Raw genomic sequence first — 18,788 nt, 5'->3', positions numbered from 1 at the left:
CACGAGATCCAGTTCGCGCTCCTGCGCCCCGCTACGGCTCCATTGGTATGTCTCTATCGCGTGACTGGAACGGCTAGGATATTTCTACAAGGACGGCGACCCGGCGCAACGCGACACCTCCCAACGCGCGCACCCGACCCCCACCCCAGGCCCCCTTAGGTGTTCATGGGGATGGTTTGGGGGTACCTCTCGCCCGCGACCTTGAGCTCCTTGAGGAAGGCGTCGATCTCGCGCATCTCGTCGTCTGAGATGTCGACATTCACCGCGTTCTCGCGGATGCGCTCGGGCGTGGTGGCGCCGGGGATCGGCAGGACGGTGGCGGGGAGGGACCCGGCGGGCAGCCAGGAGCTGAGGCGGCGCACCCAGCTGATGGCGAGCTGGGCCGGCGCGACTCCCTTGCGCGCCGCCAGCGCCTGCACCCGCGCCGCCAGCCGCAGGTTGCTCTCGATGTTGCCTGCCTGGAACCGCGGGAAGGCGGCGAGCTGCGACGGCAGCCCCGACACGTCCGCCACCGTCTGCACGCGCCCTGTCAGCAGGCCTCGCCCCATCGGCGAGTACGCGATCAGCGGGATGTTGTACTTGGCGCAGGCGGCGGCCACGCCGTCCTCGAAGATGTGGGTGGAGAAGCTAGAATCGGGCGGGTGGGTTAGTTATGCGTAGGTAGTGACAGGGAGGGGGAGTAGGGAAAGTATGGAGAGATGAAGGGGGGGGGGTGGGGGGTAGAAGACGTACAGCGATAGCTCGACTTCTACAGCGGAGATGGTGGCTACTTTGACGGCCTCGTGGATCGTCTCGGCTCGGACTTCGGAGAGAGAGATGCCACCGATCTTACCGGTTTGGACGTCTGGTTTGTATACGTTAGCGCTAGATGCCGGGACTAGAGGGCGTGCTCTCCGAGCGCAAGGACGTCGCCATGCGTGGGGCCCGAGAGGGAAACGGGGCCTTTGGCCTAGAGCGTAGAGCACAGATTTAGTGAGGAAAACGACGCCACGTACTGCAGAGAAAAGACCGGTTAGCTAGTTTCCGGCACTTGGAATGGACAAGTGGCACGCCACAGACGAGGACAAAGCACGATGACGCGGGAACTTACCACTCCTTCTCGATGACCTCGAACGTTTCGCGGAGGGGCACGTTGGGGTCGCGGCGGGCGAACTGGAAGAGGTCGATGCGCTTGCGGCCCTTGAGCCGGGCGATGCAGCGGTCGATGGAGGCGCGGGTGTTCTCGGGGGAGCCGTCCATGAGGCGGGTGGCGTAGTTGGCGCCGCCCTTGATGGAGAGGACGATCTTGTCGGCGTCGCCGGGGTAGCGCTCGAAGTAGCGCTCGAGCAGGACGAGGCTGTTGCGCTCGGGCGGGCCGTAGATCTCGCCGCCGTTCCAGAAGGTCATGCCGGCGGCGAGCGCGGCGCGCATGGCCGCGAAGGCCTCCTCGTCCGTCGGCGGCTTCTCCCGCCACGTCAGCCCCATCATCCCGTACCCGATAGGGCCGACTTCCCTGCCGACGATGGTGGGCATCTTTTTCTCTCCGCGTGTCGTTGTCGGTGCTGTCGGTGCCGTTGCTTGTCAACGGCTAAGTAAGCAGCAGGTAGGTAGACGAGTACGAGCTCTCCGATTTCGAGAGGGGGGGGAAGTAAGGGAGGGAGATAGCAGTAGTAGTAGTGGTGGTGGCAGCGGTGGTGGTAGTACGAATCGGTTTGAAGTGAGCCGGACTTATGGGTGACGGATGAGGAGCGAGACCTCTCTCTCTTATAGGTACCTTGATGTCGAGCTCGATACCCCTGCTGCCCTCCCTCCGCTCCCCTCCTCCTCTCTTTCTCCCCTCGCTTTTCTTTCCCTGTACCTACCGAATCCGACGGGGCTGGCGGATAGCGGTCTATCTCGAGCGCCGACCGAGGGAATCGAGAGAGATCAGGTGGCTCTCGACATCCATGGCTCTCTCGACTCTGCTCCTCCTGCGCGGCGCGCACTGGCTCGGCCTGGCGCAGGATGGGCAGTGGGATCGCACCTAGGGAAGTAGGCCAGGTACGCAGCTGATGGAGGCGCGTACTGCCTCGCGAGGAGGTCTGAGTGCTGGCTAGGGGGTCGGTACATATCTGTGGCGGGCGAGTGCCAGGTAGGATCATGTAGCGCCGTGGGGTGGGGCCCGCATTGATATCGATGACGCAGGTCGGCGTCCCTGATTCCCGATACACCGGGTCGTCCCGCCTCGGCTCCCTGTCGCCTACGTTAACGGACAAGTAGGTACCTATCTTAGTTCCTCCATAGGCACCTGTAGCCTACAGGCTGCATTAGGTGCCTGATAATACTATAATAATACAGGTAATGGCTCTCGAGACGTCGACATGCGGGGCTGGCCAAGCCGTAAAGTCATGGCCCCGCTCGGCTTTGTGACGCGCTCAGATCTCAAATCCGAGAAGAGCGGGGCCTGCGCCCCTCCTCCCCCCCGTCGTCTGCTTGCCACAGCGTCGGCTTTATCGTCACCACGGGCATGCGGTTCGGGGACTCCAATCTCACTCGGCTCCCGCTTATGGCCCGTGATTGGACCCTGGCACGTTTCTAAGCATTGCGGCTTTTTCCGAATTTTACCTACTTAACGACGTAGGTACATACCTACCTGCCTGGAGGGCCGGGTGTCGAAATGATCTAGGCATCGTCCTGCCAGGGGGAACTTATCCGGTGATGCATTAAATCAATCAGAATCATTTTACGCAACCTTTTACGAAGGAATCCTTTGCTTGGCAACGGAAAACTGCTTATATTTCAGTAAGTGCCGAAGCGTTGCTGGCTTGACCATCCGGTTGACTTGCCCATGCTCAGCGCCCTACCTAGGAACTACCTACCTATACCTGTGGCAGGGGCTGCTAATTCATGTGCGTAGTATCGTTGAGTGCCGAGGTGCTTCTCGAAGACTAAGCACATCAGATACCCAATAGAAGAGGCCGTGGATAAAAGCAATAACTCAGCGTTTCATCCTCGTTTCTCCGCCGGCGTTAAGGGCGAGGTTATCGCCGACCATACCGGAATCTACGGGGTCTGCGGGATCGCATTTCACGGCCTGGGCATGGAGGGCAGTGCAATGTAATTGCGAGCAAAGGGCGATGCGGTGAGCCATCGGGGTCTCGATATACTTACCCACCCACTTCCACAGGCCAGAGCCTCACAGGACCCATCCTCCACGCATATTCGCTGCTGCCCCTGCATGTAGGTATGAACAACCCAACCTACCAAAAGACCAAGGCAGGCCAATTACACTTACACAACTTCTCAAGTCGACTCTATTCCCCCCCTCTCTTGGGAATTGACTCTACTAGGTTTGATCCAACTGTGCGTGCATTCTTCTTGAGACAGGGGAAGGTAGGTAGTAGATGGTGATCGCGAAGGGATATCTGCCAAGTGATCACACCTGCCCACCTCCATCGCCTCAACCACGGTCCAAAGATTCACTTGCTCTGCATACCCTCGAGATACCGCTGCCAGCCCACCGCCTGGATCCGCTCGTCCTTGGACAGCACCTCCGTCTTCATCCGCTCCTGGTAGCGCCGCATCCGCTCCGCGTACTCGGGGTACGCCCCGCCCAGGATCCGGACCGCCAGCAGCGCCGCGTTCGTCGAGTTCCCGATCCCCACCGTCGCGCACGGGATCCCTCGCGGCATCTGCACGATGCTGTGCAGGCTGTCGACCCCGTCTAGCACCGACGCCTTCACCGGCACCCCGATCACCGGGATGTGCACCTCCGACGCCAGCATGCCTGGCAGATGGGCGGCGCCGCCTGTAGCCCTCAAGGGTTAGCGACGACCCTGTCTACCTACGTATCGTTTGTCCGCCCCCCTTTGGTCGGAGAAGCCTAGATAGGTGTACTAAGCAGGAATGGCACGTGCTAGGTTGGCTTACCTGCGCCCGCAATAATAACCTTACAGCCGCACTTGGACATTTCTGCTGCGAATTGCATCATGTGATGCGGCGTCCGATGTGCCGACGTTATTCGGACGTCGTAAGGCACGTGGAATTCATCTAGGATCTTCAGGCCGGCCGCCATCGTCGTCAAGTCCGAGTCGGAGCCCATCGTAACCGCAACGAGGGGTATGGCTTTAGGCCGGGCCGTTTGAGACTTGGTGGGGATATCCGACCCGATGCGCTCGAGTCGAATCGCGTCCATGGCCTCGATGAGGGGACGGACGGTTTCCGCTAGATTTTCCACCGAGGAGAGCCCCGTGGCGGTTATATGGCCAATCTTCCGGCCCGGCCTCGATTCTTTTCCGTAAAGGTGAACGTACACATCCGTAAATTCCCCATGCGGATTTTCGGCGAGCTCGACGAGTTTATCATGGGACGTAGCTTGGGCACCTCCAAGGATATTTAGCATGATCGCGGAGGGCACCCTCGCCGTCAGGTTCGCTCCCTTAGTGGGGATACGGTCTAGTATGGAATAGAGCTGGGCCTTATATTGTGACATCTGGGGCACGGCCTCGACTAGTAAGGGGGGAAGAGTCAGCAACTGTGCCACGAGATCGCCTTCAGGTTACAAAAAAGAGTCCAAGAAAGCAACAGGACATGAACGCGGCAGATCCAAAATGACCGGTATCTTAGAATAATGGCAGAATAGACCTACTGGTAAAATGGCCAGAATTATGCGGGCGAGGGGCAACCTCGTTCACGACGATGTGGCCATTCGAGAGTAAGAACATCTCGACGGCGAAGACGCCCCGACCCCAGAGGCTCTCTACGACGTCGCACGCAACCTTCTGTGCCTGTTTCTTGGCATCGTCTGGTATATTACGTGGTGGGTAGAATACCTTGGTGCATATGCTGTCCTCGTGGATGGTCTCGACGACGGGATAGGGGTAGACGGCCTTGAGGTCGCCGTCGTCGTCCTCTGTGCGTAGAACCATGACGGACAGCTCCATCTCAAAGGGTACCCACTTCTCCGCATAGAGATCATCGAGCTTCCCCATCTGCTTGATGGCGGTCTTGAGGTCCTCCGGCCCGGTGACCTTGAAGTTGCCGCGGCCGTCGTAAGACCCCTTGCTGCTCTTCAGCATAAAGGGGAAGCCAAACTTCCAGGCGGCCTCGTCGATGGAGTCGGCTCGCTCTTCTCCTGAATCTATAGCTATCTGCTCGGCAACGGGAATCCCGTTCCTAGAAAAGTATTCCTTCTGGCGGAACTTGTCCTGGATGAGACGTATCGTCTTCCACGATGGGTGTACGGGCACCTTTTTCAGCGTGGTTCCTTTCCCGTCGGCGCTAGGGACCTCGACCCCTTTCGTCGCGATCTCCTCCAGCACCTCGGTTTCTACGTGCTCGATCTCCACGGTGAGAACATCGCAGCGTGAGGCCAGAAGCTTGATCTTCTCCGGGTCCTTGAAAGATCCGGCAACGTGGAGGTTGTTGTGGTTGGCTTGCTTAGCCGGGCAGTCCTCGGTGTCCAGGACGGCGATGGGTATCCCGAGAGGCCCTGCTGCTTCGCACAGCATGCGACCGAGCTGGCCGCCGCCCAGCAGACCTATGACAGGCTTTTTCCCGGCCATCGAGCGTGGGGATTGGTGTCGCCGGGGCACTGCGCTGCGATCTGCTCGAGTGTTGGCGATGGCAGTTGTAGTGATCCTCTCTCGACAGAGCCGTCTGTATACAGCAAGGCTCTAAGACGGCGATTATATTCGGATTTGCAAGCTTCCCATGATTTTCCCCCCCCAGAGTCTCTCGGTAAATCAAGTACGGACTGGCAAAAATCTACGGACCCTCATCGCACTTAGACAGGGGCGGCAGGCGGTGAAGGAGGGAGGTGGCAGGGCCAATCGTATCGAGAGATGTCGGGGCTTTTAGTATGTACCTACGTAATAGATGTGCCCCGCGGCAACCGCCCTCCAGAATGCGCCTACTACCAACTTTAAGGGGTGGCTTGAGTATCTCGTAGGTACCTACTCCTCTAACATTGGCAGGTTTCTCTAGTGTGTAGGTACATGGAAGGTACTTCCTACCCACATTGAAGCTTTTGCCCCAGGATCACCCACGATCCTGTCCTCAGTGCCTGAGGTGCTTAGTCAGGAGACTCTTGCTATACACCGGATGCGAACAAAAGTCCGCACAACATCCCGCATCCTGCCTCATCTTCCCAGACTACGTACGGACGGAGTCGGTCGATCGACCTGAGCGGCCCGCGCAAGAGAACCCGCCTGCAATATGCCGGTTCCTCATCTCGTCACGACCGGCCCGTATCTAGGTGATCAAGATGGACCCGGAGCAGCAAGATGAGCTCCTCCTCCCGTCCCTGATCCAGTACGTCCTCCGGTGTTAGAATTCGACACTCCTGCTAGCCTTCTATCCCCTATCCCTTACAATCCGTATGCGTCAGTCTGTGATGTCGTTGGAGCCAAATATGTCGATATAGTCAGCTAGTTGCAGGGTTCATTGTGCTAACAAAAGTGATCGCCTCCTCGCAGTCCCCTCAAGCTCTTCGACATCGCTAGGGCGCAAGGGCGTCTGCTCTACGCCAGCGCGCCCATGGTTCGCTACAGCAAGCTCGCCTTCCGCCAGACTGTCCACTACTTCGGCACCGACTTGTGCTGGACGCCCATGATCCTGGCCAAGGAGTTCAACCGCAGCTCGGTCGCGCGCGACAGCGACTTGACCATCGCATCGTGGCCGCCCTCTCCTGCGGGAGGGGTTTCTGCTGCTGCTGTCGGGGGCGACGGCACCCCTAGCCCCCACTCCCTGGCGCCCTGGTCGCAGCCCCCGACTATCGCGCAGTTCGGCGCGAACTCACCCCTGGAGCTCTCGCGCGCCGCTTCCCTCGCCGCCCCCTTCGTTAACGGCGTCGACATTAACTGTGGGTGCCCGCAGTCGTGGGCCTGCGCCGCGACCCTCGGCGCGGCGCTCATGGACCGCCGCGAGCTCGTGCGCGACATGGTCGTCGCGACACGCGAGAGACTCGCCCGCGACGGCTGGGCCGTCGACCACCCGGCCCCCTATCGCCCTTCCGCCGTCGGCTCCCACGCGGGCGGAGACCCCGACGGCGGCGACGATCCCTTAGGCCCCGGCCGTGGCCGCGGCCGCAGCATCAGCGTCAAGATTCGGGTTCACGCCGACCTGCGGCGCACGCTCGACTTCGTCACGGCCGTCGTCGGCGACCCGCTGCGGCGCAACGTCGACTTCATTACGGTGCACCCGCGCACGCGGCGCACGCCGAGCAGCGCGCCCGTCGACCTCGAGGCCCTCGCCGTGCTGACCTCGACCTTCGGGCCGCAGCTGCCCGTCGTTGTGTCCGGCGACGTGTTCGCGCCGCTGTCCGCGCTTCCCTACACCACGTTCTCGTCCGCGCCCCCCGTCGTCCCGCCCCATCCCGCCGCCAGCGGCGCGGAGACGTCGAGCCTGCGCGAGCAAGCGGGCGAGGCGAAGCCGCACCTCCCGCACCTCGCCGGCCTCATGTCGGCGCGCGCGCTGCTCGCGAACCCGGCGCTCTTCGCCGGCGCAGACGCCTGCCCCTGGAGCGCCGTCGACGTCTTCCTCGCTAACGTCGCGCGCGCGCCGCTGCCCCTCAAGCTCGCCGTGCACCACCTCACCGAGATGTGCGGGCCCGGGTACTACCACCGGCCGCGTCCGCCCCAGAACGCGCGCCGCCCGCCCGCTCGCTCCCGTACCAGCCCCCAGGCCCCCGACGACGGAGGCGTCGAGGGCGGCAGTACGAACGGGGGAGTGGCGGAGGGCGAGGACGAGGACGAGGACGGGGAAGCGGGGGCGGGGCGAGACGACCCCGAAGTCGCAGGTGCCCGCGGCCCGCGGCCGGCTCTCCTGTCCAAGAAGGAGCGCGCCCACTTGACGGGCCTGCGGTCCTGGATCGACGTGCTCGACTACGTGGACGAGGCGCGGCGGCAGCGGGACCCTGGGAGCGGCGGGGTCGTGCGGTACGCGTGAGCGCTGGGCTCGAGAGAGGGGGGCGCCGAGGGGAGATGGGCTAGACGGAGAGGGATGAGACGTAGATAGGAGGCAGGTAGTTGGATACCTAGTGTAGTTAGTATGGGTGTATAGTCCACTGCGCCCCTCGACTTCACGGCTGAGGGGAGCGAAGGCTGTCCTTGCAAGCCCTGAATCATATACTCTCCTCGCTTTCCACCGTGCTTATAGTTCTCGCCATTGCAACCTCCCCTCCCCCTCTCTCTCCTGGGTTGTTTGTCTGCTATCTACTTCCAGCTGTGTCCTTTACTTGCAGTGGTAATCACGGGGAACAAGACCAGCAGAGATTGTAGCTTTTTATTCATTCGAAGCTCAAGGTCTAGGCTCAGGCTTAGGTATCAATGAGACTTCCTCCCGCCTCCTCTTACTCCTCTTGCTTCCCATGCGTATCCACTCTAGTGTACGTCGACTTAGCTACAACAAACGCAACTCAGCAACTCCCGAGGGGACGAGACACGACAGAACGCCTATCGTCATTGCTGTAGTCGGTGTCTTCGTGCTCATCTCCCTGCGGAATATGGGAAAAGTGCCCGGAGGTATCATGGCCTAGCCGGGCAGGGACCTGAGAGTCGGGAAGGAAAGGGAAAAGGAAAACAAAAAAAACACACACACCGAGGGAAATAAAGAGAAAATGCATCGGCCTATTCCCCTTCCGCACCCCGCGTGGAGACGTAAGAGGGTAATGGCAAAACGATGGTCGCAGGCAAATTCCCCTTCTCTCCCTAAACTCGACAACGCCACATACATACAACACAAACACACACGCGGCCTGGGGGTCATGTTTTGGAGAAAAGTCTAAACGGAACGATCCCGGATGTGCTGACTGCTACTCATCGAAAAAAACCTCGCTGGTATTCTTTCCGGAACGTTGCAAAAAGCTCGGCTGGATGCTCTAGTAAAGTAAAACTGACCTGGTCTGAGAAGAGAAGGGCGCGTGAAGTCGACAAGAGTGTCTGGGGATGGGGATGGGGAATCTGACAATTCCTAGGTGACTACCCTATCCTACTCGGGTGCCTCGCCCTCATCCCCGTCCGAGCCAATATTCCGTCGTTTCTGCTCCCGGGTCTCTGACGCCGGCGACTCGACTTCTCTTCATTTTGTACCATTCGTAGGCTCAGTGGTAACATAGCAATTCCTAGGCTCTTTTTGGGAGACTGAGACCACTGCCAGTGTATTCTAACACCTATTCATAGTACCGGCATCGATTTTTGCCTTGCCAAACGGTGCCATGCCCACCAGATCGTAGCCGGATTCTCCGCCCGAAAAAGTTGGTGTTAATACCCCCACCCGGAGGATATGGAGATTACAAAACCCCTCGTAACAGCTCGTTTCCGTGCAAAGCATTTATGCGGAGGCCCTCTTGTTCGGTGATACTGGCTTCGGCTTCTCTACGGGGTGGGTGCGTCAGCGCAATTATCTCATTGTTTCTTGAGCGCCTTTTCCCGGCCTCCCTTACGCGTAACGTGCGTGAAATCTCGCGTAGGGGTTTATCTAAACAGGAGTGTGTGCTGCTGTAGTACCTTTGCTGGTTGGACTACTTCACCGTCAGCTTCAGGATGATGCCGTGTTCGTCAATCGGGGCTTCTTTGTAGGCGATTGATCGGTGTTATTGGGTCATTAGGTAGGTATTATTCGTAGCCTCCCCCTTTAGCACGTTGATATCTATCCCCTCGTCCCACTACGCGAGCTCCGGCAACTCTTTCGACTTTTCTCGTCAACTTGATTGAATGACTACTTCAATAGTTCACACGTCTTGCAAGGTACCTACGTTGCTTTCCACGATAGGAATGCCTCGGCCGGGCCGCCATGGTTGATCTCGAAGTATAGAGACTTACGCTGCGAAGCCTGGATGTGGCGGGTGAGGGTGGTAGCGTACGACTGATGATGGATTACCTCTTAGAAATCCTTGCTGCGTATCTCCTACTCGATGTAGCGGCCGGCGGCCGGAGCTCCCAAAGACAGAAGTTCGTGTTCGAGATCATCTACTACCAGTTAGCACTCTACGCGATCAACGGAAACCGGGGAGGAGTACCTGGTATGATCTGGTCGGAGACCTTGATCCCCTCGAGTCCGTGCAGCAAGTACGCCCCGGACTAATCAACAGGTAGCAATTCGATAGTTTGACCCATTCATTCATTCCATGCCAGGGGAGTGGCAGGCCCTCTTAGTCAACAAGTTGCAGTTGCGAGCTGTTGATTAACATAGCCATTGGCTAACATAGCCGTTGACTATCAACAACAAGGCCTAGTTTTCTCGAGGTTGGACTCCTCGAGCAGCGATCACGCACTCTCAACTGATTTAATCGCGTCGTAATTCGTCTTATGAGGGGAGGGGGTTCCATTGCTATCCCTGGGTTACCTTACCAAAGTGGGCTTCTATGTTGTGATACATGTGACATACGACATGGCATCGAAGGTGGAGGAAGTAATAAGGGATCTAGGTTGTTTATTGAATTCTAAAGCGAATAGAGGTTGCTGGTTAGATTGTCTCCCACGTTCTACCCATATACACCTCGATGTTGCAATTCGCAGAGGTTACTTATACCAATACTCGTGTAGAGCAACGCAGACAGGCCCCGGTATGGTTGTGCGAAAGGTAGGGTAGGTAGATGGAGGCTGAAGATGAAGAGGGGCCACGCGCCAAGGGAAAGGGATGCTATTGTTACTATAGGCCACCTTAGTTATAAGACGGTAGCAATTGTTATCCGTGATATTCAATAGACTGACTACCTTAGGTACCTGTATGGGTTTGTGGACGACCGGAGTTGGTAATTGTCTAAGCTGTGTACGGGTATGTACACGTAGGGTTGAGAGGGGGGTACCCTAGGCTGGAGGTACTTAAGCTATCTCATACCCCGCAGGGTACCTACCTACACCTACCTCCTACTTAACTTTCCCGGGCCGGTATATACCTTGGCAAGTACTTCATTACCAAGCAATATAGAGTACCTGTGTAGGTACCTAGGTACCTCTCTTTTTTTTCTCCCTCCTCCCCACTAAAGAAGGCGCCTACATATACATAACCGCCACCCAATCTTTGGGTGCCGATTTCGCATGCTAGCATGCATCCTTACCTCATCCCTCCCGTCGCTCTCTCGATTACCAACCGGGCCTTTACTTTCTCGCCAGCCCGTCCCCGATGCCCTTAAAGTAACCCCGATCTAGGAAGTGTAGCTATCCAGACATCCACCCACTTACCCGCGAATCAAAGACACCCTCGTCTGGCGCTCTCCTCGCCTCCTACTTGCAGAGTATCCGTCCTCCCTGGTCCTCTCCCGTGATAGAGAAGAAGTGTGATATAGAAGGGTTCGATCGTTAGAAAGCGTTCCACCTTTATCCTGTCTTGTCTAGTAACCGCCACTCCTCCATTGCCGCACCGATTCCCGCGAAACTCTAGTTCACGAATCCTAAACCACAACCTCTACCAAAATCTCAAAAAGGGCAGCTACTCGAACGGCTCACATCGCATCATATCACGTCGCATTGCCCACCTCCTCAACCTTAGGGGGACGAGGCCTCGCCACCGTCTCGTCCTTCCCTTCTCCCTTCCCGCCTACCTCGTCTCCGCCTTCTCGCTCTCCAGAGACGCCCCCCGCCCACCATGTCGGCGATCCTCTCCGCCGACGACCTCAACGACTTCATCTCCCCGGGTGTGGCCTGCATCAAGCCGGTTGAGACGCTCCCGCCCGCACCGCAAAGCGCGAACTCCTCTCTCGAACACGAAGTCATCCTCGATGGCCAACAGCCGGGCGGCACCGCCAACGCGCCCGCCCAGATCTCCCTGACCGACTGCCTCGCCTGCTCCGGCTGCGTGACCTCCGCCGAGGCCGTCCTCGTCAGCCTGCAGAGCCACGCCGAACTCCTCAGCGTCCTCGACAGCGCCCCGGCTCTGCGCATAGTCCCCCGCAGCGGCAGCCATAGCAATACCCACACAAATGGTGCCACCGGAGGCGGGCCGAAACCGGCGTTTGAGGTCCACGGCCTCCAGAACCCGGACAGCAAGCTCTTCGTAGCTAGCGTGTCGCCGCAGACGCGGGCGAGTCTGGCCGCCGCCGCTGGTCCGGGGGTGTCAGAGCGCGACGCCGGCCGCGCCATCGCGCAGCTGCTGATGGGCCGTGATGGCTTGCGGGCCGGTGGCCGGTGGGGTAACGGGTTCGCGTGGGTTGCGGACACGAACGCGGCGCGAGAAGCGTGCCTCGTTCTAGGGGCCGAGGAGGTGCTCGGCGACGGCAGCGCCGCCACGAAGCCCATCCTGGCGTCGAGCTGCCCCGGCTGGGTCTGCTACGCCGAGAAGACGCACCCGCACGTCCTGCCGCACATGTCGCGCGTCAAGTCGCCTCAGGCGCTCACGGGAACCCTGCTCAAGACTGCACTGAGCCGCACGCTAGGCATCCCGCCAAGCCGCATATGGCACCTGGCCGTCATGCCGTGCTTCGACAAGAAGCTCGAGGCGAGTCGCGAGGAGCTGACAGACGCCGCCTGGAACGGGGCAGGTGCCGGTTCGGACGGCCGAGGGGTCAGGGATGTGGATTGCGTTATCACGAGCAAGGAGATTTTGATGTTGACTGAGTCGCGGAGTATCGATTTTTTCGCACTATCCAGAACACCGGTCCCCGACACATTACAGATGCCCTTCCCCGACCCTATACTACACCACTTCCTTTTCCCTCCCCGTCGGAGAAGCGGCCAGCTGGACGCGCTCGCGGGGACCTCGGGGGGCAGTCTATACTACACGTTACAGTATGTCTCGGCGCGGCACGCCGGGTCGCGGATCGAGACAGTTCGCGGTCGAAACGCTGATGTCGCCGAGTACACGGTGATATCTGCTGAAGGGGAACTCATATTCAAGGCAGCGCGGTATTACGGCTTCCGCAACATTCAGAACCTAGTCCGTCGATTGAAGCCGGCGCGGCCGTCGCGGATGCCGGGAGCCGCCGCCCGGAGAGCGGCGGGTAGAGGGGCGGCCGGGCTAGAGTACGCATATGTCGAGGTTATGGCGTGTCCCGGAGGCTGTACAAACGGTGGCGGCCAGATCAAGGTGGACGATCCCATCGTGAAGGAGCGGAGGGGGAAACTAGGATCCAAGCCCGGGGCCCAGGAGCAGAAGCAATGGCTGGCGCAGGTCGACGAGGCGTACTTCTCGGCTGAGGACTCCTCGGACGATTTAGAGGGGGTGGTAACCAACGGAGACCGGTTGCAAGGACGGGGTGACGTGGTCGGAGGCATCTCTTCGTCCTACATACGTGACGTGCTGGCACATTGGGGAGATATAACCGGGATAGATATCGATAGACTAGTCTACACGAGTTATCGCGAGGTAGTCAGCGACGTTGGTAAGAACAGCAAGGGCGGGACTACGACCGGCGGAATGGAGAGGGTGGTCCAATTAGCCGGTAAGATCGGCGGCGGGTGGTAGTGGATAATTAGGTAGCTGAGCTGAAACCTGAGCCCCGTCCCGCCCAAGGGGAAATAGAAGAAGAATTAGAAGTAGCGGCAGCAGATGCGATTGTGGGTGGTAAGTGAAGTAGTAGGAATAGTAGCGGTAGTAGTAGTAGTAATTCAGTCAATCAGCCACAACAATCAATCAGCTAGTCTCAGCTGTCTTTGGAGCCGGGGTGTCGTGCAAAGCCGAATCCTCCTCTCCCAGTCCCGTCCGGACCACGCGGGGCGCGGATGGCTTGGTTCTCGTCCCGCGGGGCGGCAGCCGGGGAGCGTCGGCCGTGGCTATTGCCCCGTCGTTCGAAATGGGAGCCGGGCATGGGAGAGTAGTTTGGGTCGTAAAGCTCTCGGCCGCCAGCGCCAGCGCCTGCTCCCCCTGTCCCGAGTTGGGGGCCCGGCCGCTGGTTGCCGTTGTCGTAATTGTTATTGTGCCGGTAGCCGGCGGCGGCAGCACCACCGCCTCTCCCGCCGCCTCTGGCCCGACCGCGAGGGCCACGCCCGTCGGTCGATCGGGGAGGAGGCGTTGTCGCGGTCGGGGCGCCGTCGTTGCTGGTGCCGAAGATCTTGGCGCGCGCCTCGTCGTAGCGGCGTTGCCTCTCGTCGCGCTCGCGCTGCTGCTTGGCGAGGATCTGCTCGGGGGTGAGGCGGGCGCCGTTCTTCCTCGCGTCGGCGTCGTCGTCGTCGTATTCGCCGCCGCCGCCGCCGCCGCCGTTTCTGCCGTCGCTAGGCGTCGGCTTGCGGCTGAGCACGGTGACGGCGGGCTTGAAAGTGCTGGTGAGAGGCGGCTCAGACCGCGAGGCGATGTAGTGAAACGAGGGCGGCTCGGGGGATGGCGCGTCGCTGTTGGTCGGGACCGAGGGCGAGAGAAGCCAGGGTAAGCAAGCGGACGATTCACGACTCCCGTATTACGGGTATAGGGGCGACAGGAAGGGTGGGTGCATACGCTGACTCCCATAGTTTTCGGTTGGACTCGGCGTGCTGTGCTAACCGCTCTGCCTTGCTCAATTGCTGTGCCTTTAACGGTTCACGCCCTCTCTCCTCGTCAGGAACTGCGGCAGCTTTGTCCGCTTGTACTTCCCAGTCCTCGTCCTCCCAGGCGTCTGGGACTTGGGCAGTTGTTCTCCTTGCCATTGTGTGGGCTCTGGCCTGGGTGTCGCTTGTGCTCTGTGTGGATTCGACAGCGATGGAGGATTACTCTGTATATTTATCTGGAACGGCTTGTGGGACCGGGGAGCGGCTCTATACATTAGGCCGTCCGTTCTTACGCGGAGGCGGCAGACGAAGTTGTGTAGAGTAGAGACGATTTAATAGAGGGGGATAAGTTTGGTTCGCTCAGGGTCGGCCCCTTACGTTGGGTGTGGGGTCCCACAGAAACAACATTCTAGTCAGATCAAGCTTATATGCCACACATTTTGTACGGTGGCAGGTACACAATACGGGCAGGTACCTGAGGATGGATTGACAGACTTAGGAGGTACCTAGGATGTAATGTTCCTGTATAAATCAGAATGAGGCGGGCACCAGGGTAATATACTTGCATCCCTATGTACATTGGCTAGGTACACAGATACCTAGGTACCTACCTACCTAGGTACCTATATCATTCAATATCCCAGGCACATGGGTACATGGTCATGTACCCAAGGTACCTACCCTATCTCCCTAGGAGGTACCCGGCCAGATAGGTACTCGGCACCTATTTATACCTGATCTGATGTAGATACCTATCTCAATCAACCTCACACATCCAACACACATCGGATGCGTTAATGGTTGGCAACCTACCTCCTCACATACTCTCATTCTTGGAGGACGGGCTCGTTTCGATTCTACTTCTTTGGAGATTCTACGCTTCCGGATACTTATGCTTATTCAATAAATTCTAGGCAAACTGAGCCTGCTCCTATTAGTTCGAATTTGCATCGCATTAGCACCCGTCGCCAACCATTCCCTCTTCTCTGTGAGTAAACACTCCGAGGCATGCCTCGTCTGATGACCTAGAACTCATCGAAACGACCTAAACATGTAGTATGGTACGCCCGCCTCGCGCCTATTGACAACACTTTGAAAGAAAAGACTGGATATCCGCTTCCACCATGCAGCATCACACGCCCAGCTCCTCTCGGCCGCTTGCTGCGCGCCTCCCCGGCCAGCTCCATACGCCAACCCACTCCTTAAGCGAAGCGGGTGCCCCGACACCGGACTCCGGCGCTGGAGGCAGGCTTGTTCCCTGGACCGAGAAGAAGGCCAAGGACGACTTCGACATTGCGCGTGCCCGCCTTAGTGATCAGAAGTTCAGCATCAGTCAGTTTCACCCCTACCCCGGCCCGGTCCCTCTTCCTGATATTATCGCAATCCCGAGAACCTCCTTAACCCTTCCCCAAATCCGAACATGCCTACTAACCGACAGCGCGGTTATTACAGAGGACTACGAAGACCCTCTTCTACCTCGGAAGCACCCGCAATCTCACTACTATCCCAAGGGCGTAACCACCGAGACAGAGGCCCGTTTACAAAATCTCATCGCTCTGGCTAAGACCTCTATTCGCTCTTCGTAAGCTCCGAAGGTTTATGTCGATTTAGGATACTTAAATATGTACGGCATCTAGGATTAACCCAACCCATCCAGCCCTTGGTTTGAAACGAACCTCGAAAGTGGACGAATTACTAATAGCTTAGAATCGAACGCCTAGCTTTTGTACCTAGCCGAAGTAGTTTCGTTCGCAGTGCCTTGTATTGTGTTGGGGATATAACAATGGCTCCCTTCAGGGATCAAAGCCGCCGTACACTAACCAGGTTGTAAGAAGGGGTGGCATCATCCCCATATCGAGATAGAGCAACTCACAAAACTGTATAAGCCACAGTTAATGATAATGGATTCAAAACGCTGGGGGAAAACTAAGCTCCAGATCCAGTCGCATGAATCTTGCTCCAATTTTAATTATATGAGATTACGCCCTCATATATATACTACAAGACGCTAGAAGATAAACGTACTAGTTACGAGAAAATGGAAACCTCCACACTTTTCTATCCTGCTATGTATGTTTTATATTGGTTCCCATGCGGCAATAATGGTTTTGGTCTCTAGGCTCTTCTACTCATTCGACGAACCGGATCATTTGTGATGTTATATTCTACCAAAGCAGCTATAATACATAATATACAGAGCTATTGTTAACGTGAACATTGCATGGAACTTACTAGCATCATCGCCAGCCATCACAGCAGGAGCTATGCGGACTATACATATGGAAAGAGAGGGACTGTTGTCAAATAGAATCTCTTCTGGTCGTGGATCGATGTGCCTATCAAGGCTCTCTCACTCGATAGATAGGGTGTTGAGCCCTTGAGACAATCCATGGATCACCTACACACAAAGGCGGTGTGTCACTAATACAGTACAATAAAGGCACAAGTCAATGAGTTGTGATTCAACTTCATTATTATCACCAGCTCCCCTGGGGGTAGGCGACAAACACCAGTCGATTTTATTCTTCCATTCCATCACTGTATACTTATGGTTCTTGGATAATCACTCTTAAAAAGTTGGATCAGTAGTAGCCACGACAACCACAACCCTAGCTATATAATAGCCCTAGCCTCTCTCCCCCTCCCATCCACTTGACGTATTCCCTCCCAGATCTTCTCTGCCACCTCGCAGCGAACTTCTCTGACTTTCTGACGAGCACGAGCATCACTTAGGGTTTTGCTCTTTGCCTGTTCCCCAACGAGTTCTTCCTTAGCTCTCAGAAAACCGAATTCAACCTTCATCAAACCTCTCTCCTTGGGTTCTCGTCCACCTACCACAGGCTTAGGTCTCTAACGACTTCAAATAGCAACACAACCTAACCCTAAGATGTGGGGCGCGGATCCGAGCGGCCAAGACGACGACGACGACGACGACTATATCCCCTCGTCTCTTTCATCCGATTCTGAAGAATCGTCTGAGGGGTATGAGTCATTTGACGACGGGGACTACACCTCCCCTCACCTTGCGACCAAACGTAGCGAGGCCAGGAAGGTGCACAAGTCGTCCGAGGACACCCTCGACAGAGACTTTCCCAGAAAATACTACGAGGACGACGCTCCAGTGTCCTCGATCAACGATCGGTGGTCCGGACTGGATCCATTGCGCTACTACATCGACGGGCAGGCCAACGCCCGTCCCTATCCGGACGGGGTTCGGCCCTACCTAGACGCCCGTAAGAACCCGACCAAAATTCCCCAGAAAATGGGAATAAAGGTTCCTAAATCCTCCATACCCCCCAAGTGTACTTGCGTCAATAACGAAAATACAATCCTCGAACGACGCCACGAGCGTCTCCAGGCCATGGACATCGACGAACTTGTTCCTTCTCACATCACTGCGTCCGCAGCGACCACCACTGTCGATACGACCACGGACACAGAAGCTGACACCACTACCACCACCATCACTACCACTACCACCGCCGGCGCCCTGAAAGTCGTCACAACCACCACCATAACAACTGTTACGACGATTTCCCAGGCAACTGCTAAGACCGACACTACCGCCGCCACCGACACGGCCGCGGAACCAACCACAGAGACCGTAGATAGGCCTACAGGGGAGCCGGCCGAAGGCGAAGCTGGTAGCAAGACTAGCATTTCTAAAGCCCCTGGTCGTCAGGATAGTCCCCCCGCCGCCGCGCGCCCGCGGGGGAAGAAGAGACGCCGAAGCCAATAGACCCACTAGCAGGCCGCCTCTCCTCTCTCATACTATCTCTCCTCCCCTTTTCAGTGTCTGGGAGCGGCGGCCTAAGTAGACTGAGCCTGGGGCGACACAAGTACCTACGATGCGGCACGACATGATAGAGCGAGGTCGGGATGCAACACACACGAAACGATGTCGCATGATACCTATACCTAAACCTAATCCCTTTTGTCACGTGGCAGTTGAACAGTTGAGCCAGCCATTATATGCCTACATACAGCAAAGCTAAATATGGGCATCTACGTTTTACGCGACACCTCCATAAATCACATTCCCGAAGGCGGGACGGACCGGAGCGAGAGAGAGACGATCTAGTGGTGAGGCGCTGCTGGGCGGCTGCTACCGACGATTCGTTCTCTCCCACGGGCTCCGTTGGTGTATATCCGGGTGGAGGATTGGGATGGATGGGCGATAAAAGGGTAGCGTGGAGGACTGACGAACTACGAAGAAACCGCACTACTTTACTTGAACGCTACTTGCCTCCGCGCTACGGCGGCCGAGGACGACATATGAGACTGACGACGACGGCTTGTAAGGCGATGCTTCGGAGCCTCACATCCGCACTGTATCCGGATTGCGATACGTACCTACCTATCTACCTATGCAGGGTGCGGGTGCGGGTCGCAAGCCACCCGCAAAGCAGTAGGTAGGTAGGTAATACAAGCCCA

The 18,788-nt window shown here is 57.6% G+C and overlaps 7 protein-coding genes across 7 annotated transcripts; 4 read left to right on the top strand and 3 right to left on the bottom strand.

Annotated features, from left to right (window-relative positions):
- Positions 1-155: 155 nt before the first annotated feature.
- GGS23DRAFT_605519 (putative aldo/keto reductase) lies at positions 156-1,512 on the bottom strand (the record flags this gene model as incomplete). Its single annotated transcript, XM_051519764.1, has 3 exons — positions 156-627; positions 733-864; positions 1,091-1,512. 3 exons carry the CDS (start codon positions 1,510-1,512, stop codon positions 156-158), a joined length of 1,026 nt encoding a protein of 341 aa, XP_051371309.1.
- Positions 1,513-3,403: 1,891 nt separating this feature from the next.
- On the bottom strand, positions 3,404-5,767 carry GGS23DRAFT_83783 (Phosphoribosylaminoimidazole carboxylase). The gene is made up of 3 exons (XM_051521326.1): positions 4,607-5,767; positions 3,889-4,467; positions 3,404-3,766 (listed from the first exon to the last, which is right to left on the bottom strand). Exons 1-3 carry the CDS (start codon positions 5,520-5,522, stop codon positions 3,438-3,440), a joined length of 1,824 nt encoding a protein of 607 aa, XP_051371308.1. The 5' UTR covers positions 5,523-5,767; the 3' UTR covers positions 3,404-3,437.
- Positions 5,768-6,050: 283 nt separating this feature from the next.
- Positions 6,051-8,225, top strand: GGS23DRAFT_570964 (FMN-linked oxidoreductase). The gene is made up of 2 exons (XM_051516545.1): positions 6,051-6,270; positions 6,435-8,225. Exons 1-2 carry the CDS (start codon positions 6,224-6,226, stop codon positions 7,903-7,905), a joined length of 1,518 nt encoding a protein of 505 aa, XP_051371307.1. The 5' UTR covers positions 6,051-6,223; the 3' UTR covers positions 7,906-8,225.
- A 2,598-nt stretch (positions 8,226-10,823) lies between these two features.
- Positions 10,824-14,094, top strand: GGS23DRAFT_570962 (cytosolic Fe-S cluster assembly factor nar-1). Its single transcript, XM_051516544.1, has one exon. The coding sequence runs from the start codon at positions 11,545-11,547 to the stop codon at positions 13,357-13,359; it is 1,815 nt and encodes a 604-aa protein (XP_051371306.1). The 5' UTR covers positions 10,824-11,544; the 3' UTR covers positions 13,360-14,094.
- On the bottom strand, positions 13,449-14,645 carry GGS23DRAFT_83750 (uncharacterized protein). Its single transcript, XM_051521325.1, has 2 exons — positions 14,326-14,645; positions 13,449-14,222 (listed from the first exon to the last, which is right to left on the bottom strand). Exons 1-2 carry the CDS (start codon positions 14,511-14,513, stop codon positions 13,538-13,540), a joined length of 873 nt encoding a protein of 290 aa, XP_051371305.1. The 5' UTR covers positions 14,514-14,645; the 3' UTR covers positions 13,449-13,537.
- A 482-nt stretch (positions 14,646-15,127) lies between these two features.
- GGS23DRAFT_570958 (uncharacterized protein) lies at positions 15,128-16,363 on the top strand. Its single transcript, XM_051516543.1, has 3 exons — positions 15,128-15,342; positions 15,412-15,686; positions 15,807-16,363. Exons 2-3 carry the CDS (start codon positions 15,479-15,481, stop codon positions 15,938-15,940), a joined length of 342 nt encoding a protein of 113 aa, XP_051371304.1. The 5' UTR covers positions 15,128-15,342; positions 15,412-15,478; the 3' UTR covers positions 15,941-16,363.
- A 1,107-nt stretch (positions 16,364-17,470) lies between these two features.
- Positions 17,471-18,277, top strand: GGS23DRAFT_570956 (uncharacterized protein). Its single transcript, XM_051516542.1, has one exon. It carries the CDS (start codon positions 17,617-17,619, stop codon positions 18,091-18,093), a length of 477 nt encoding a protein of 158 aa, XP_051371303.1. The 5' UTR covers positions 17,471-17,616; the 3' UTR covers positions 18,094-18,277.
- The last annotated feature ends 511 nt before the right edge of the window (positions 18,278-18,788 follow it).

The sequence above is a fragment of the Durotheca rogersii genome (assembly GCF_024521655.1).
Source record: "Durotheca rogersii strain YMJ 92031201 chromosome Unknown GGS23scaffold_12, whole genome shotgun sequence".
Taxonomy (NCBI): Eukaryota; Fungi; Ascomycota; class Sordariomycetes; order Xylariales; family Xylariaceae; genus Durotheca; species Durotheca rogersii.
Note: the sequence above shows the minus strand (reverse complement) of the source record. Positions and strands in the feature narration are given on the sequence as shown.

Bases quoted from the DNA above. Each gene is read 5' to 3' on its own strand.
- GGS23DRAFT_83783 (XM_051521326.1), bottom strand. From the start codon at position 5,522: ATGGCCGGGAAAAAGCCTGTCATAGGTCTGCTGGGCGGCGGCCAGCTC. The intron at 4,468-4,606 runs GTAGGTCTATTC...CCCCCTTACTAG, and splicing joins TAATTCTGGCCATTTTACCA to TCGAGGCCGTGCCCCAGATG. The intron at 3,767-3,888 runs GTAAGCCAACCT...TGAGGGCTACAG, and splicing joins GGTTATTATTGCGGGCGCAG to GCGGCGCCGCCCATCTGCCA.
- GGS23DRAFT_570964 (XM_051516545.1), top strand. From the start codon at position 6,224: ATGGACCCGGAGCAGCAAGATGAGCTCCTCCTCCCGTCCCTGATCCA. The intron at 6,271-6,434 runs GTACGTCCTCCG...GCCTCCTCGCAG, and splicing joins CTCCTCCCGTCCCTGATCCA to TCCCCTCAAGCTCTTCGACA.
- GGS23DRAFT_570962 (XM_051516544.1), top strand. From the start codon at position 11,545: ATGTCGGCGATCCTCTCCGCCGACGACCTCAACGACTTCATCTCCCCG.
- GGS23DRAFT_83750 (XM_051521325.1), bottom strand. From the start codon at position 14,513: ATGGCAAGGAGAACAACTGCCCAAGTCCCAGACGCCTGGGAGGACGAG. The intron at 14,223-14,325 runs GTATGCACCCAC...CCCGACCAACAG, and splicing joins CGAAAACTATGGGAGTCAGC to CGACGCGCCATCCCCCGAGC.
- GGS23DRAFT_570958 (XM_051516543.1), top strand. From the start codon at position 15,479: ATGCAGCATCACACGCCCAGCTCCTCTCGGCCGCTTGCTGCGCGCCTC. The intron at 15,687-15,806 runs GTCAGTTTCACC...CGGTTATTACAG, and splicing joins TGATCAGAAGTTCAGCATCA to AGGACTACGAAGACCCTCTT.
- GGS23DRAFT_570956 (XM_051516542.1), top strand. From the start codon at position 17,617: ATGGGAATAAAGGTTCCTAAATCCTCCATACCCCCCAAGTGTACTTGC.